The sequence below is a fragment of the Poecilia mexicana genome, unplaced genomic scaffold (assembly GCF_051168715.1).
Source record: "Poecilia mexicana isolate PSO_F unplaced genomic scaffold, ASM5116871v1 scaffold_13, whole genome shotgun sequence".
Lineage (NCBI taxonomy): Eukaryota > Metazoa > Chordata > Actinopteri > Cyprinodontiformes > Poeciliidae > Poecilia > Poecilia mexicana.
Genome location: NW_028263382.1, coordinates 8,190,237 through 8,209,340, shown reverse-complemented (window position 1 = coordinate 8,209,340; position 19,104 = coordinate 8,190,237). Strand labels below are relative to the sequence as shown.

The 19,104-nt window shown below is 37.0% G+C and overlaps 1 protein-coding gene across 1 annotated transcript in view; it reads left to right on the top strand.

Moving 5' to 3' along the window:
* The first annotated feature begins 251 nt into the window (after nt 1–251).
* ryr1b (ryanodine receptor 1b (skeletal)) overlaps nt 252–19,104 on the top strand; it is a 108,112-nt gene continuing 89,259 nt past the window's right edge. Inside the window, exons 1-3 of the mRNA XM_088011632.1 lie at nt 252–467; nt 16,039–16,161; nt 16,239–16,340. Coding sequence (XP_087867758.1) covers nt 420–467; nt 16,039–16,161; nt 16,239–16,340 — 273 coding nt within the window. The 5' untranslated portion in view covers nt 252–419. The remainder of the gene's footprint in view (nt 468–16,038; nt 16,162–16,238; nt 16,341–19,104) is intronic.

The following is a 19,104-nucleotide window of genomic DNA, read 5'->3' as shown; positions in this document are numbered from 1 at the left end:
TATAGCCTTCAGGAAGGAGGGGCGGTGTGTGCGTTTGTGTGTGTGTGTGTGTGTGTGTGTGTGTGTGTGTGTGTGTGTGTGTGGGAGTGGCCCACTTCTGCAGACATGGCAACCCGCTGAACCGGGCCGGACCGACCCGGGATGGGATGGAGGAGTCCACCAGGTTCCTAACCCCTCCTCCTCTTCCTCCTCCTCTGATGAAGAGCCTCCGCCTGCTGTCAGTCTCTCTCACATCGCGGAGAGAGCAGAGGACTCCGGCCGTCCTCCAGCACACACACACACACACACACACACACACAGCGAAGAGCGAGGAAGAGGAGGGGGGGGGGGGACGGATCCGAAACCCGGCTGCCGGGAGAAATAAGACGGGATTTTTTTCTGTTTCCTCTTGAGGAGCTGAGAGGAAGAGGAAGAGGAAGATGGCAGAAGGAGGAGAGGGAGAAGAGGAGATTCAGTTCCTGCGAACGGTGAGACAAAACATTTAATTTCCCCAAATCAGCGATTTAATTTATCCTCCATTTATGATGCTGCAGATTCGCTCTGCGTTCTCGGCACGGAGAGTTTTTACAGCCGAGCTGAAGAATCGGGTCCAGACGACGGCCAGTTACATCTGGCGGAGATAAAAAAAATCTAATATTTTTAAGATCAATCTCAGAAAATTTCTAGAAGAAACAAGGAAGCTTCTGAATGTGAAAAGTCAAAAATTTACTAGAAGGAACTTTAAGATTATTCTAAAAGATTTTGTAAAAATTTTTTTTTTGAAATTTCTGAGCCGGAAAAGTTGAAAATTTACTTGGAAAAAAAATTATTTATTTAATTTAAAAAAAAACTTGGAAATTTCTGAGTTTAAAAAGTTGAAATTTGTTTTAAAAAGTCTAAGAAATTTTTAGATTAATCTAAAAAAGAATTCTAGAAAAAAGTAAAAAAATTCAGAAATTTTCTAGGAAAGCTTTGGAAATTATTGAATGTTTTTGGTTAGAAAAAAACAGAAATTTTTAGAAAAATCTCAGAAATGAAAAAGGTTAAAAAATCAAAGTTTTTTGATGTTTGACAATTTTTGAGTCTTATAGCAAATTTTTGACTTTTCAAACTCACAAATAAAAACAAATTATAAAAAAGTTCTGTTTTAATCTCAAAATTTCTTAGATTAATTCCAAACTTTTCTCCATGTTTTAAGAAAATGTCTGACCTCTATCTCAAAATTGAGTTATTTTTCTATCATTTTTTTACTTTTCAAACTAAGTAATTTCTTGTTTCTCTCAAACATTTCTGAGATTATTCTCAAAATTTCTGAGTTTTTTGCAGCAAATTTTTGCCTTTTGAAATCAGATAAATTCTGAGTAATTTGTTGAAAATGGGTCCTTTTTAATCCATGAAGGCCGTCGTTTGAGCAGATATCTGACCTGCTTTGTTCTCTTTTAACTTCCTGGGTCTCGTCTCTATCCTCGTTCACTTCATCCTGTTCTTCACCTCCAAATGTTTGGTTTGTTTCTCTAGAATCACTTCCAGAATATTCCTGACAGTTGGATTTGAGCAGTTAGACAGACAGCGGCCGGTGCATCTGTTAGCATCGTTATCTATTTATATCAGAGGAAAGTGGAGCTTGTCGGAGGGGCGAGAAGCAACGAGCTGCCCAGCAGTCTGCAGGGAGCAGCTGCCCTGAAGCGGCGCGTCTTTTTGTTGAGATGTCGCTTCACGGCGGAGAGGGGGAATCCCCGAAAGTATCTGAAACAGCTGGGCTGCTGCGGAGGCTTTCAGTGGCTGGAAGGGTGCAGGACGAAAACACGCAATTAATTTTAATTTATCAATAATTAGAAAAACATTTGGGATGCATTAAGCGCTGTTTAGTCCGCTTTTATCAAACTCTAGTTTGTTTGGAGATGCGAACCAAAAGACGAACTATGATCCGCCTGAAAACCGAGATCGCTCCAAAAGCAGGAAGTGGACTACAGCGCAAGGCATTCTGGGTAAATGCAACCAAAACAAATGCGGCAGTCTGGCGTTAGCGGTAGAAATGTTGTCTTTTACTAAAGACAAAAGAGAAATCCTACAACCTGATGCTACTCCATTTCTGTTTACAGCATAAATAACAATTTTGTCTTGTTTTTATTTGACATCTGGTCATTAAAGTAACACAGATCCTGTACTTAAAGGGCCAGTAGTATGTAAAATCGACTCTTTTTGAGTTTTACAAAAGAAAGTAATTTTTATTGATATTAAAAAAAAAGTAAGTATTTTTTTGATTTAAATTTTTAATTTTTTTTTTATTAAATTATTTTAAAAAACGTTATTACCTCATTAATAACACACCTGGAGTGCTGATTTGATCCGGTTATATATGTTTGAGATATCCTTTAATCGCCATGGGAACCAGTCAGCTGGACAAAACGCCTCGTTGAATTTAGCCCCGCCTCTGAGGACGAAGCTCCTCCCCCTCTCAGCTCCTTCCGACTAGCCTGCAGCAATTAACAAACACCTGGTGGAGCTGATCATCTGCTGAGCTCAAAAGAGGAGCTACTTCTCAGAGCAACGCTGGAAAAAAGTTTTTAAAGGGTTAAAAGAAGAGCCATGTTGTGATCACTTCCTGAAGGCGGGGCTTCAGAAGGTTTCTTCTTAAAGAGACAGAAACTCAATTTCAAACCAGGAAATAAAATTTCTTTCAAGTCATATTTGATAAATATGGCATCATTATAACAAATGTAGCATATTTACTTAATTATGCTTTAAAACGTCAGAATACCGGCACTTCTGCCCCTTTAAATCAGCCTTGATGAAGTGTCTGCGGGGCCCGAGCTGGACTTGGTGGACAGAATGCAGATCCAGCTCTTTCTGTTTATACTGGGACCAGCTAGCTTGTAAAACTATCCCTGACACCCCAGTTTAACTCCACACTCGTCCAGGCACAGGGCGAGCTGCTCCTCTCCTTGTCTGGAAACCGTGTGAACTCCATGCATCGAGACGCCTTCAGGCCTCTTACTGCCAGGCAGCAGCGCTAACCACTGCTAGCCAAAACCAAAATGGCTAGCAGGCTCTAATATTATAGAGCTCTAATATAATAGGCTCTAATATAATAGATCTGTCAGATTTGTACTGGTATAACTGGGCTCTATTGTAGTGACGTAAATAAATTACTTTTATCTGTTTTTTATTCCTTTACTTTTCTTATTCCCTTAGTGGAAATCTGCCTGAAAGCTGGATTAACATTTCCTGTTTCTTCTGCTGCTGTTTGTTTGCAGATGCATTGAGTAAAGCTTTGTTTTTAAAGACATATTTTACCAACATGCTGACTCATCGTGAATCATGATGCAGATCTGAGTCAATTCAAACTGACATTTTCAACAATTATTTTACTTGTCTGCAGTTAAATAAATGTTCAGGGCTGAAATGATGAGATTAATCGACTAACTTTTAATTTAGTGATCAAATAATCACCAACTGGAGCAAAGAGACTTAAAAAGGCAAAATAATCAGAGCAGAAATTGAGCCTAAACTGAACAAAAAATATATACATTTTGGATTTGTGATAAAATTTTCTCTTTTTCTATAAATATATTTTCACCAGAACTCCTGTAGTTGTAGTTTTAGCTTCACCTGTTTCAAATTCTATAAAAAATCTCATATTAACCACCTTTTGCTATTAAATAATGACTTGATTAATCAAATAATAAACTACAAGTTATGTGAAGTATTTTTTTAACTGCAGATGCATCGTTTGCTACAAATGATAAAAAATAAAAATAAATTGGAAATAAAAAAATTATTTTATTTTTTAACATTTTTAATTGTATTTTTAATATTATACAAAAAGGTTTAAGTGATTAAATAAAAACATGCAGAATGTGCCAGATCTTTTTTATTTGTCAGAATAATCAATTACTAAAATGATCATCAGCTGCAGCGCTACGTTTGATTAGATGTATTGATAAAAAATCAGAGAAATGATTAGAGTTTATAAATACGTCACTCTGGAAGAGAAGTTGAGCTAATTATTGTAAACTGATGTGTTAAATCTTAGCAAAGTCACAATCATACGGAGGGCTGATCCTGCCAAAATTGGCTATAAATATAGAAATGAATAAATGACTTGATAAAGATGTTAATGTGCCAAATATTGCATAAAAAACTTTCACAATTTATTTGATTGATCAGTGTGACAAAAATTAATATTTATCATTTTCATCAATTTAACTTTATCACTAATATTCAATTCTTCTTTTTATTATCAACTGTATTGTTTTATTAGTTTCATTTTTGAGTTTTTGGACACAAACTACTTTATCAAGATTTATTGTTAATGGCTACAAAAGAGTGAAAATAAAAATGTGAAGTTAATTTAAAAATATTGTGCACAGTTTTAAAACTTAATAAAAAATCGAATAGAAATTCATTTTATTGGGGAAATTCTGATACAACAGCAGCAATCAAAATACATATATTCACACAAAATAATAAAATAGAATATACATATAAACAGAGTAAATAACATGCTGTATAGCAGGGGTGCCCAAAGTTGGTCCTGTAGGGCCGGCATCCTGCATGTTTTAGTTCTATCCCTGGTTTAACGCACCTGGATCAAATGATGGCTTGTTAGAGGCCCAAGAAGAACACTGACACGCTGAAAAGGTTGTTACTATCACCAGGGAGAGAACTAAAACGTGCAGAATGCTGGCCCTCAAGGACCGACTTGGTAAAATTTCAATATAAATACTCTGCTGTTTTCAAAAATATTGTATTTTGATCTGAATAAGGTAATTTAAAAGAATTGTACAAAATGTGCATGAGTATATGAGCACTAAAAACAAACTATTTACAATAAGTGAATTGCAAGCATTTGTCTTTAAAATGTTTTTTAGGTGATTGAATCATCAAATTGGTGCAAAGTTCAGTTTTTCAGTGTTGCAGGAGCTTCTTTAGACGCTTATATTAGCATCTAAATGTGAGTCGAGAGAAGAGGCTCTGTCGTCCGTTGTTTGTGGATGTAGCTTGTGCGTCAGATTTATGGGCGTACCAGAAACGAGTGAACACAAAGGTTCCACCTGGAACTTTTATAATAAATGTGATTAATTACGCTCACATTTTTAATGCATTAAAATCTCTGTAATTAATCAAAATTAACTCCTTAAAATCCAGGTGCTGGTTTTAAGACGTGTGTAAATAAAATAAACTTTTCCTGCAGCTTCACACTCCTCTCCTGTAAACAGTGAGCTGTTTTTATTAGCTCTGTTCTCCTAAAATAGTCAAGGACTGTGACTCACAGAAACACAAGTGTGTCCTCCACATGTTGAGCAGGATTTCTATGCACATTTCTCCACCAACAGCCTGACTTTTCACTGCTCTGCTGTGTCACTTCTTCACATTTGCCGCGTAAATCACGCCGGTGAGTGAGTTTAAGGGGACATTCGAGCTGCAGCCCATAACAGCAGAGTCTTTTTTTAGCCAGCCACTATAACTGCACTCGATCTGGAGGGAAAAACCAGAGGAGTTGATGTCCTACTTGTCGGCGTCCTTTGGGAAACGTGGTGTGCGCGTACATAGCGATGTGTTTCTGTGGCAAATTAACGTGATCAATACAGGGCAGCTAATTCCTACTGAGCCCTGCTGCTAGCTTAGCAGTGATGATATTACAGGAGTCACACAATACACTAAACATTTGAAGACAAGTGTTTTATTATTAGTGGATACATTTTTATTTGCCATACCAATGAGGGAACAGCTACCAAAAAACCAAACTAATGGAAAAACCTGTTCCCCTCCTCAAAACTGGGGGCGCTGTTCCAAGAACTACTGAAGGAAACGACATGAGAACCTCAAAGAAGACACTGAGCGTAAAATGTAAATAAAAATGGAGTCGCGTCAGATTTTTGCGGTTGGAGGATTTCTCCTTTGGTTTGGGTAAAAGACCACAAACCATTTTCAGCGCTACTGCTAGTTAGCATGTTTGTTTTGGTTATATTTACCCAGAATGCCCTGCGCTGTAGTCCACTTCCTGCTTTTGGAGCGTTCACAAACGCATTCGAACTGCACCAGAGTTCGAGGTTTGTAGGAGGTTAGCTTTCTTAGTTTGAGTCAGTTGTAAACAAACCAGACTTTCTAATTAAACGAACTAGAGTTCAGTTAAAGCGAACTAACCAGGGCATGGCACTAGGTATGGAGCTCTTTTCTACCCAAACTGTTACCATTTTACCAAAGTTGAAGATGTCACCTCCATGTTGAAACCAAACGTCGCCCAATGTTGCCATGTGGAGGAAGGAGTTGTTGCATTTCTCTTTTTCTGTAACACCAGAACTAAAATTAGCAGGAGAAAACTCAAACAGTGTCGACGGTTTTATTATTATTTATAGTCGGAGGTTTTGGTTTGTCATGATGTCAGATGATGGCGAAGGTTAAAGTACGCAGACGGACGTAAAGCATCGGCTTTAGAAGTGCTGATCCGAGGAGATGAACACATCCGGATCGGGTCAGGAACGCAGATCTGCTGCAGCTGTTAGTCTGCCTGAAGTTTACACAATAAACAGGTGTTCAGCACACTCTGTGTGTGTGTGTGCATGTGTGTGAGAAGAGCAGTTAAAATGACCTAGCTCTTATGTTGTGTGTGATCTTTAAGGCTGCAGCTGTTGAATCCTGCAGTAATCTGTTATTCTTTTCCAGTTTTATCTCTATTAATTCAATAATTAGTCGAGTAACCAGAGATCCATCTGGCTTTATCCCTTATTTAGACCCGACTTTCCACAGCTAAACTTAGACTGGGTGACGTTTCTTCTTCAAATGTAACAAAAATTGGTGCTGCTACCATTTTAAAGATATTATTAAATGTTCCCAGAGGTCAGGAAAGGTCAGCTAACCCCCCCAGTTTCTTCAAATTAGGCAGAGTTGGTGTCAGTCAAGCTAAAACTGCCTTCTGATCAGTTTTGGGTTGAACGTTTCTGGCAGAAAGTTTTTTGTTTTTTATCTTAAATGCAAAATGTATTTTTTTTTTAGATTAAGTTTCTCCTTAATTACTGCTGGGAACAAAATGTTTTATTAACAAATGGCCTTTTTTGAAGATCAATAGTTAAATTAGTTGACAATTACTTCAATAATTGATTAATTATGATTAGTACAATTAATCGTTTCAACCCTGGTTAGGAGAAGCCTTTTAGGCCGTTGCACGGTAGGAACAAACATTTGTGCAGCAAAAATTTGTTTGTGCTTCTGTCATTTTAAAGATATTAATAAATGTTTCCAGAGGTCATGGAAGGTCAACTAAGCCCCCATTTTCTTCAAATCAGACAAAATTTTCAACATTCAACTCGACTGCGTTTGTTCAGCAAAATGTTTTGTTTGTGCTGCCTTTGCTTTGAAGATATTACAGGAAGTTAAAGGTCAAAAGGTCAACCAGCCCTCCCATATTACCCGAATCTAACAGAATTGGTGTCAGATCTACAGCAAAGGTTTTGTTTGCGCTTCTGTCATTTTAAACATTTTAATAAAAAAAGTCTCCAGAGGTCGTCTGGAGCACAAACAGATTTTTCTGCTGCACAAATGTAGCCGAGTTGATTGACACCAGATTTGTTTTGATTTTGTAGATGTGACGGGGGTTGGTTGACCTCTGATGACCTCTGGAAACTTTGATTTCTATTTTTAAAATGTTAGGGGCACAAATCAAACATTTTCTGCACAAACGCAGCACAAACAATTGACACCAATTCTGTTAGATTTTGGCAATCTGGTTGACCTTTAACCTTTCATTAATATTTTCAAATAAAAAGCAGCACAGCACTGTTCACAACAACTAAGTTTATTATATTATGTTATATTATATTAGTATATTATATTATGTTATATATAATTTTTTTTAACAAATGGGTTTATTACATTGTATTTTTTGTTTTAAAAACAATTGGAAAGTAAAAAACATTTTTCTGTTTGTTCTGCTGCATTTATCTTGCAAAATTTGTGTGAAAAGCTAATTTATTTGAGGAAAACAAACAAAAAGTAAATACATTAGGATGTACATGTGACTCATTTCAGCATATTTGTAGATATTTGTACGTTTTCCCCTTTAATTCTGCTGCTGGAATCAGTCGGGATGTTTCAGCTTCATGTTTCTGCTTCAGCCATTCATGAGGGACTAAGTTTTTATTACAAGAAGTAAATAAGTATTCCTAAACTGCAATGTGTACACTGTGTTTTGTGTGTTGCATGTCATTTAATAAAATCTTGGTTTCTGTTGAGATAAATCCAGAAACTGCTAACAGGCTACATATTTTTTAGCATAAAGTCGTGCCGCTAATGGTGGTAGCATGTTGGAGCGTCTCTGATGTTATTTTTCTTTTTTTGGTTGACATGTTGAATATTTGGATGGTTATTGCCTCTGATTTCTGGATTCTGTGCGGCTCAAGGGATTTTTTTAATCTCCTTTTTGCTTTTAGACAGTTGTTACATGCATAACCGTGGCAACAAGTTAGTATTTCAAAACCTCATGTAATATCTGAACTACGACCCCAAAATCCCAGAGCTGTTGAAAAGGTTTCAGAGCAGAGAGAGAAGGAAGAAGTTCAGATCATTTCTTCCATCGATCAGATCGAGATTTAAAGAGGAGCGGCAAAAGCAAAGGAGATGGATTAGCACCTGGGTGTCATCCAGGACAGATTAAGCTGAATATAATCAGCAGTACAGGCGCAGAGAACAGGCGCAACAACGGAGAAAGCTTTAATGCTAACACAATGCTAACTTTTCCAAAGGTCAACTTTTATTTTCGCAATAGACCAAATTTAGTTTTAGTTATTTAAAAGAATAATAAAAGCATGTATAAGCCTGTTGCTTTGACAAATTAATTGCTTGATAAATTAAAAGGATCTCCATAATTTCCATTCTGATGATTAATTTATTCATGGTTTCGGTTTTTGTTTTATTTTGGATATTTAAGTTATCTTCCTGTTCCAGTGTTAATTTTTATTTACAAAATTAAAGTTTATTAATCTCTGAGAGGACAAAACATGCATTATAATCCCATTATCGACACATTATTTGAAAATAGTCTCAAAATAACAATATTATTACCCAGCAAATTATTTATTGTGACAGAACCAAATATGTGTTTTTGTTCTTAAACGGTGTCTTTGTTTTCATGCGAGTTGAAATAAATCCCTTTTATCTTTTGCTCCTAACTGGAGCCTTCAGGTCAGCAGACTGCTTTGAATCTTTTTTTAAAGAACTGGATTAACGCCAGCTGGAATGATTTATTTATGCCTGGACTTTGCTTTGCTTTGCTGCAGTCTGCTCACATCGCCGCCTTTTAAAGGGCAAGCGGTTGTTTAATCTTTGATGTTTGGCAGTTTGTAGCACAGGCGAAGGCAACGCTCAATACAACCTTAAATTTTAGTGAAAATTTATGCTATTAAAATTAATTATTCATGATTTTGTTCTGATTCAAAGGAAGGTTTTGTAAAAGCTTTGACAGGTATATTTTTTAGCCACAAGTTCAATGATTTTTTTCCTCCTTTTGGTGGATATTTTCTTTACCAGCTTGTTGTCCTAATTTTCTCAGTGACGTGAGCGACTCTCTGTTAGCTGCTCATCATCCGAGACCTCGGAGCATCCGCTGGTCAGCAGAAGGAGGAAACGTGATAGTGACAGGTGCAGGCGGCTAAAATAGGAGCAGAAGAAGAAGGGGGAGCGGCGTGTGAGAAAAAGAGGCGACAGAGAGATAATAAGATAATATCGCATGAGAAGAAGAATCTGCAACAAAAGCAGAGGCTTTAACATTAAATGTTGTAGAGTTGGGTGATTTATCTTCTGTGCATCTAAAATTAGATTTTTATTTTACTTTATTATATAAAGTTTCTACAGACACAACTTGTTCCTGGTGGTAGATCTTTAAATGGAGGCACTGAAACACTTTCTGCCTCATTTTTCAGTTCTAAATATCAGAGTTGGGTAGTAACTGGTTACATTTACTCAATTACATAAACTTTGGATAATATCAGAAATGTTCTAGAGTTTGATAAGTCAAAAATTTTAAAAACTCAGAAATTGAGATTAATCTAAAAACTTTTCAACTCCCCCCAACCCCCGAGAAAAACGTGAAAATTTGCGCACACACACACACACACACACACACACACACACACACACACACACACACACACACACACACACACACACACACACACAAATAAAAAAAGATATTTCTGAGTTCAAAAGTTGATAAATTGAAACTTTTCAAACTCAAATTGCTAAAAGTCAAAAGCACTTCACTTTGGAAACTGAAATTAGTTTTTGTTTCTATAAAATTTTTCCAATTCATCTCAATTTTTCAGTTTTTAAACACATTTTTGACTTTTCAAACGTCGTAATTTGTCAAAAAAAAATCATGAAAATTTGAGTTTTTAAAAGTTAAAATTTTTTGATTTTTCACAAATAAAACAAGTCAGAAATTTCCACCTTTTTGTAGAGAATTTCTGCAATTAATCTCAAAATATTAATTGAGATGTGCAGAAATGTTAACTTTTTTCCTATCTACAATAGGCCTGTTACATCGTCATATAAATATCAGGGGTGCGAACCGTTCCTAAACACCTGGGTCAACCTGAAACACTGCAGGCAGCCTGGGAATCCGCTCCGTTCATCCGACCTTTGTGATTTCTGCTCGATTCGCTCATTAAGCCTCGCTGACGGCAGCCGCCCCAATCCATCGATTAACTTTCTGCCGGCGTAAGAAGAGTCGGAACCAGCACATCGCTCTGCATGTGGGTGGAGGAGAGGAACTGTTCAAGGAGGCAGAATCGTGACGGGGATTCCCTCCTGACGGACGCAGCTGTAAAATCAGCGGTTTCCCGCCGTGTTTCCCCCTCAGTGTGACGTCACAGGCCTCAGAGAGGGGAAACCCTCCACTGCAGCGTCTGCTTTTCTCCAAAACGCAGACTGTGCACCACATAATGAAAAGAGATTTTATTTTATTACCTAAATCTGAACAAGGAAAAATATTTTTAACCTGGATTTACTTACAGATAAAATGGATGTTTTAATCACAAATATCAGGATTTTCAAAAGTATTTACTAAGCTTGTCACAATAATTTTTGCTGGATGATAAATTGTTCCATAAGTTAAGGTAAACAATAACATTGTCGTTTTGAGACCATTTTCACTTAATATAATGCTAAGAACATATTCTCAAAATAAATAAGCCTCAAATTCTAATGAACATTTAACTGTCCCAATATTATTTGAATGCTATTTGCTTAAATATTTAAATATTCAAAACAAATAAAGCAGCAACTGGTGATTCTTGAGAAGAGGTCAAAATATGTCTGCTGGATAAAGCATACAATTTGAATAAAATATACAAAAAATATAATTTCTTAAAATATTTATTTTATGCAGTAGGTGGATGGTGTCTGTGTCCTGGAGCAGAACTGTATATATTATAATAGTTTAAAACCATTAATTGAATACGAAAATTATTATTCAAATAATTTAAGTATCAATGAATTGAATTTTAATTATTTTTTTATATCTTCCAACTCCGTCAGACATAAAAAGAGCATAAAAAATCAGGCATTATTAGGGGGCATCAGAAATCCTGAGGACCCCACGACCTTTATCTTCCTTTGCTATGAGGCGAGGCAGCTCCGGTAAGCTAATGTTATTCTTTAGCTTCCGTTTTATTCCTAAGTTGTTCATCATAACCATATTGTGTCAACCCCATAACTGACAATTAACAAAATTTGATGAAATTTGATTAAATAAATGCTTAATTTTTGGTATATTGTAAGGATTTCAAGGAACCGATGAGCTACAAGATGGCCGCCTTCAGAATAACGTCATGTAAATGGAGGTAGTTTGGCATTTTGTCAACCCGTCAGTTTTTAACTGATAGTGTTCACAAAACTCACGTAAGTGTGAAGTTAATTTATTTTAATGTATTATGGCATATCTTCACATGCATCAGGTATTTCTGTTTATTTTCAGAAACATAGTTTTATGGGCGTGGAAGAGGGGAAAGAAATAAAAATATCAAGGAAAGAGAAAAGAGGCGTGTTGTATGCTATACAACATTTAAGCATTTATTTAAACGTAGTTGAGTGCAGTGTTTTCTTTTTAATCAATAGTTCGTCACCTGCGTCAGTCCTGTGTCAGGATGGACTTTATGTTGTTTCTTGTTTTCAATAATATTTTGTTTCTTGAGAAGCATTTGTCTGTAAAAGCATCTGTAATAGTTTCATTAAAAATAATCATATTTACTTTTGTCTGATGGTGTTGACAAAGTTCTGGGTAAGGTCTATTAAAAATGTAATTGTCAAAAAAATGTTGCAAATGGGAGGCTGCACCTTTGCATTTCCAAATCAGTATTTGTCATACTTGAATATGGTACATAAGCTTGAGGAAATTTAACCCATTTTGTCCTATATCTGAAGAATCTCAAATTTACACTGTTACTGCCCACTTCTGCAAATATTAATATTGTCTTTTTTTCTGATTTTGTTCTCAGACAGTAAATTAGGCTTCAGTTACTCTGCTGTATTAAAACTGGCACTGTGTCATCATCTTCCAGGCCAACTAACAACATCTGTGCTGTGATTTTTCATTCAGCTTAAAGTTTGCAGATTTTTAAACACCGTTTATGAAAGCTTCCATGAGTAGGAGAACATGAGATGAACTTATATAGTGCTTTATCCAATCATTTTTGACCACTCAAAGCACTTTACACTAGAGTCACATTCACCCATACATAGCTTGGTAGGCAATTTGGGGTTAAATGCCTTGCCCAGGGGCACATCAACATGTGGCAGGAGGAAGCTGGAATCAAACCTACAACCTTCCGATTACAAGACGACTACTCTATCCATAGAGCCACAGTTGCCCCGAATGAGGATTTTGTCACGCCTGTTTGCCCCCTCCATGTTTTTTTGGGCATCATTCCCACTTGTCTGCGCGGTCAAACGGCCCTCATGGTTACACAAAGGTGTCTATTTCAAAAGGCTGTAAATCCTCGGCTCTTTAATTGCCCCCATGTAGACTGACTGGTGTGTTTGTCTGAGTCTGTGACACATTGTCCCTTCCTCTACCTTTGACCCCGACTAACACATAGCTACAATCTTTTAGCTGCTGAGAGATAGCAGGGTTTGTTTGCTAACACACACTAGCATTTTGACCAGATTTCGAATGCATTTCATCAGACAACTTAAATATGAAAGTTCAGTTAGTAGATCTGATGGCAGCCACTACATTTAGACTTTTACTCAACAGTTTGTTCTTGTTTTTGTTTCCATCAGAGGTGAATAAAATGAAAATAACGACTAAACAGGTTATGTGTTTGAATAGATTTTAATATTTTGAACCTGATGTGATTCTCTTTAGTCTTTTCTTTTGCCTGATTTTGACATTTTTTTCTTACATATATGAATTGCATTTTGGTCCTTTAAAATACCAAAATTTCCACTTAGATTTATATTTTGGTCCATCTAATGATGTAATTTTTAAATATGAAATGATTGATAATTTGATCAATTACTCAGTACTTGAGCATTACTTTTTTTTATCAAATACTTTTTTACTCTTACTTTTTATTTCTTGAACAGCTATTTTTTACTTTTACTTGAGTATAATTTTTGAGTGCTGTAGCCACCTCTGCCACTGACTTATGTAAACAATTCAAACCAAAACGTTTCTCCTGTCCACCAGCTTCCCTTCTTGACGTTTCGTAGAATCGTTTCTGTTTTCTCGGCTCCTGTACGCTTTTAGCAGCTCTTGATTTGACCGTTGAGCGGCGTAGCTCATGTCTGCAGTGAAACGGAGAGGACACATTGCTCCAGTTTGTGAAGTGCATAGCAGGAAATGCGAGGACAGGACCAAGGAGACGTTTCTAGGCTGAGAGGAGATAGATGATAGCCCTTTCAAAGGAAGAGGACGCTCTTCAGCCAAATAACCTCCAGAGGCCTTTAGGCTGAAAAGGAGAAGCAGATATTATGAGGTCACTGATGGGCATTAAGTTGTATTAACCTGTTATGAGCTGCAAACAGCTTTGTCTGCCTGTGGATTTAACTTTAAAGGGGAGCTATTGTGCAGACTTCACATTTTTGTTCTTCACTTTGCATCTTTACTGCTTCTAAAAACAGGTCAAGCGCTGAAAAACAAAGAAACACTCAGTCCTTTTTTGGCAATAAGCTGAAAACAAGCCGCTTCAAATCCTCCCAATTGTTAAGTCAGATGCAACTGTGTGGTTACCTAACAACCCCAGCCAAGTCCAGCCCTGTCACCTAGCAACCAAAGCAGTGCTCCAGCAGGTTTGGTCAGCTGGTTTTATGGCTGTGCAATGGCTGCTGGAAAAGACAAGTGTTTTGTTGCTGACTTACCATCCAGGTTGTGATTGGTTGTGCAGGAGGCTCCACTTCTGCTTTTCAAAGGTTGTACAGTTGTAAAATTACTAGGGCTAAGATGATTAATTGTGATTAATCATGATTAACTGATTATTGAAATAACAGTCAACTAATTTAGTAATTGATTAATTGCTAACTAGAGTTTGCGGAATCAACAAAGATCATTTGGGGGGGAAAAAGAGGGCGTATTGAGAGCAGTAAATATGTTTTAGCCAAAACTCTTGAAGTGTAAGAAAGGATGATTCGATAAAAGGGGAAAAAGTCTTGACTTGGTCCTGGAGTGTTTAGCCGTTTAGCCAGAGAGGAACAGTAGGGTGATGCTTCCACTTTGATGAGGGTTAGCAGCTGAGAATCCTGCCTGTCAGGTGTTGGTTTCTCACAGGACGGGTGTTTATTGCTGTCTGTGGCATCTCCAGGGATTGGCAAGGGAAACAATTACACACTGTCAGTATTAGTGTTTGAGCTGCTGGCGTCTCCTGTGGTTTACAGCAGCGGCATCCTGCGTGTTTCAGTTCTCTTGCTGGTGGTATTTGGTTCAGGTGTGAACCAGAGATCTGAAACATAAAGGATGCCGGACATTGAAAACTGACTTTGGACACTTCAGTCTTCTGAACAGACCAGTTAAAGTTTATCAGCTGCTTTATCCTCTCTAAATGCCGCTCGCAGTTTCAGATATGTTACTGATTTCTTTTTCTTCATCTGTTTTTCTGCAATAATTTACTGTATAGTTCCCGTCTTTTTCAATGTTTAATACAAATCCACATTTTGTAAAATGTTTTGAAAATGTGACTCAATTGCATATCCAAGTCCTAATTCTAAACATCGTTTAGGTGTTTTCTGTTATTTTCTTACCAAGTATTTGTCTAATTTCTAGTGCAAATATCTTAATACACTTGAAATAACACAAAAGTAATTTTTCAGCAAGACATGTAATCTTGTCTTAATTAAATCATTTCTTAATATTGATGAAAATGACTAATTACACTGGCATTTAAATGTACTTTTAACAAGGCATTCTTCCCATGTTATAAGTGAAATAATCTCCCAGTGGAACTAAAACCGGGTTGCTAGGTTACGGGCTGGGCTTGGCTGGGGTTGCTAGGTAACGGCGGAGTAGAACATTGTACCAGTGGAATTAGAAATTTTTCGTCAATGTTAAGGAATTATTGACTTAAAACTAACTTCTATATCTTGCTGACAAGCCAATTTTAAGTTAATTTTGTCTTATTTTAATTGTACTGAGATATTTGCACTAGAAACTAGACAAAAAACTTTGGTAAGATTTGGTGTTTTTGCAGTTTATGCTGCTATTACACCTGAATTTTACCTCCATGATCAACATTTTTAAGGTGGGGAAGTATTATGGAAAATAATTAATTTTAAAACTTTATATAATTTTATATGTAACTGAGTCCGTCATGCATGTTACTTCTCAGTCCAACAGTAAGAACGGTTGTAAACAGCGTAATGAGGAGTATTGTTGGGATCCTGAAGGTGGAAATTTGGAAAGAACAGGAGCTTCTTAAAGAGACAGAGGGGGTTAATGCTCTTTGGGAATCCCTGGTCCAGAGGACCATATGAAAAGCTTTGGTGGGCCAGATTTGGCCCCCTGGCCTAGAGTTTGACACCCCTCATATAGAGCGAAGAAAGGCACTAAATAAACGTGCTTTTGTGCAGGATGACCAGGTGGTTCTGCAGTGCACCGCCTCCGTTCTGAAGGAGCAGCAGATCAAACTCTGTCTCTCCTGTGAGGGCTTCGGGAACCGACTCTGCTTCCTGGAAACCACGTCCAACGCTCAGGTAACTTCCTACACTCTGCTGCTGCTCTTAACCTCTTCCTGGTCACATGTGGTTCACCTGTGGCTCTTCCTCTGCAGAATGTTCCCCCGGACCTGGCCATATGCACGTTCATCCTGGAGCAGTCACTCTCGGTCCGAGCGCTGGTGGAGATGCTGGCCAACACAGTGGAGATGACCGAGGTATCTTAAAGCTGCAGGATGTAACGTTTATAAAAAAGATAATCTTGAGTCATCAAAAATTATACTAAAGTAATAGTATCACTACTTTAATGTATTTTTACTGAGGTAAAAGTATAAAGTAGCTGTACAAGAAATTACTCAAGCTAGAGTAAAAAAGTATTGGTAAAAAGTTTACTCAAGTACTGAGTATCTGATTAAATTATCAACTATTTAATATTTAAAAATTACATCATCAGAGGGAGAAAATATAAAGTTGTTTGGAAATTGTGGTATTTTTTAGGACCAAAATGACAATAATTTGTATAAGTAACAAAAATATCAAAATCAGGCAAAAGGAAATGTTTCCAATTTAGTTTCTTTCAATAAATAACTTCAGAAACTTTAACAAAAACTGCAGGTGTGTGTCTGAGTCTGGTGAATTCCTGGTTAAAACATGTTTGTTTTTGATTCAGTGGGTAGAAAATCCAGAGATTTTACTCAAATAAGAGTGAAAATACTTCATATTAAAATTACTCAAGTAAAAGCAGAAACTACAGTGTAGTAAAAATACTCTTAAAAGTACTTTTTTTCAAAGATGTTACTCAAGTAAATGTAATTGAATAAATATAACAGTGATTTTTCTTTTACATTAGTAGAATTTAGACAATGATTTGAGCATATTTGTAATGAAAACATTGTTAGTGAATCTTTAATTCTTCCATTTGCATCTGAATAATTATTGACCCCCAACTTCCTGTTCCTATTTCTCTTTATTTGGAAATTAATTTAACGTGCTGCTTGTTCACTGCAAGACGTCTATAAATCCTGATCATTGGGTTTATATACGTTTTGTTTTATGCCAGTTCTTCTTACCTGCTCTCTGACTCCTTCCCTCCCCTTCCCGTTTTGCTTCCTGCCAAGCAGGCAGTCGATTTGGACAAATGGGTATGTCTGTTAACATGTTTTACTTCCTGTGTGTCCCAACTGACTCGACACTTGTCCTCGTTCCTGTCCTGTTGGTTGAAATAATGTTGTACATATTGATTAATTTATGTTTCCCTGTCATGCACACAGCTGGTGGTTTTTTCCTGTTTAACTGAGTACTTTAATCTGCTCTGGTGTTCATTGATGCTATGTAAAGTTTTGATGTTACCTGATACTTGCAGCCCAGTGTGTCTCAGTGTATCTGCCATTTTCATTTCATGCAGAGGTTTCCCCAGCCTCTCAGTTTGCAGCATTGTTATTTGTTTTTAACGCCATCAGGCAGATTTCCTCTGTTTATTCATGAAGTGATTTTAAAGACAGAATCCTAAGTAACCTATTTAGCAGGGGGAAAAAGTTGATTTGAAGTGAGTTTCACTTTCTTCCTGAAGCCGGAGTTTCATGAAGAGCAGGAGTATTTAAAGCGGCAGAGACCTAATTTTGTGGATTCAAGGATATATATTTTTGTTATTGTCATACATTTGCATGTTTGTGATACAAAATTTGGACTTCAAGAAGCCAAATAAGTAATAAATATATGACGAGTATAAGTATATTGCACATTGCGTCGCTGGAGGGGCAAAAGACGATTCTTTTACATGGCATCAATAGCCGTGCTGCTGCAGTAGAACAAATATGTTAACTAAATCAAACCTGGAGATGTAGGTGTTATTAGTTTAGTGCAGTGCGCCACAGAAAAGGGGAAATTAACGCAGAACTTTTGAAGAATAACTCAAAACCACTCGTATTCTTTTTTCTCGCTCATTTGTGTCGGCTAAGCCACACACAGAGTCATCACCATGGCAACTGACTGACAACACCAAATGTATTAGGATTCAATGCTAAAAAACACTCAAACATTTCCCACACAAAGAACAGAATATTCAGTCTGTTACAGTTTTATATTTTTAGAGTTGATGTTTATTTTGCGATTATTAAGATTAGCTACCGCTGCTATTAGCTAAGCTAACACTGCGGTGGTTGATTAGCTAGTTGAAACACCTGCTCTATTGATGATCTGTTGGTGTGTAGCTTGCCTTTTTTTCTAACTAAATCAAACGCACCAAATTCTGCAGCACATCTACTAGTTAAGATTGTCATAGTCAAGGTAGCATAACTGACCTGCTTACCTCTCCCTCACTATTTTTTCCTGACCTTATCTAGTTGTCAATTAGTGGAAGAGCATTGCATACCTTTTTCTTTTATATATCATGTGTACATTTAAGAATTTAAAGTGTTATGTTAAAAACTTAACAGCTAAAATCAGTGCTAGTCATAATCGGCAAGCAGCTTTTTGCTCTCCAGCAGGAAGCTGAGGGTGATGTTACGCTGCAATGTGTCTATATGCATATGTAAATAAAATTAAAAATAATTTTTTTTACAAAATAATAAAATTAATTAAATTACAAAATAAAATTTCTTTTAAGTCATATTCAATACATACAGCTTGTGTTAACATAGTTACTTGATTGTGCTGTTGAATGGCACTATGTGCCTGGAAAGCACATAATACTGTCCCTTTAGTTATCTGCAGTTGCATGTTGCATAATTATCTCACACAGCAGAAGGAGTTCATTCTCACAAATTAAAAAAAGACTGGCTAGAGGTTTTTATCTGAGACATTTTGTGAGTGTTTGTATTGACAGGCAGGTCAGGCTTCACAGCAGCATGGAGTTGTTCCTGATGACGGGCAGCAGGATTGGAATAGCCTGGCCTGCCGCCCGCCACCGCGTCCCACCTGCCTCCGTCAGAAAAGGAAGAGGAAACTGGACACCCACGGCGCTCTGGACGCGCCCCCTGTTAA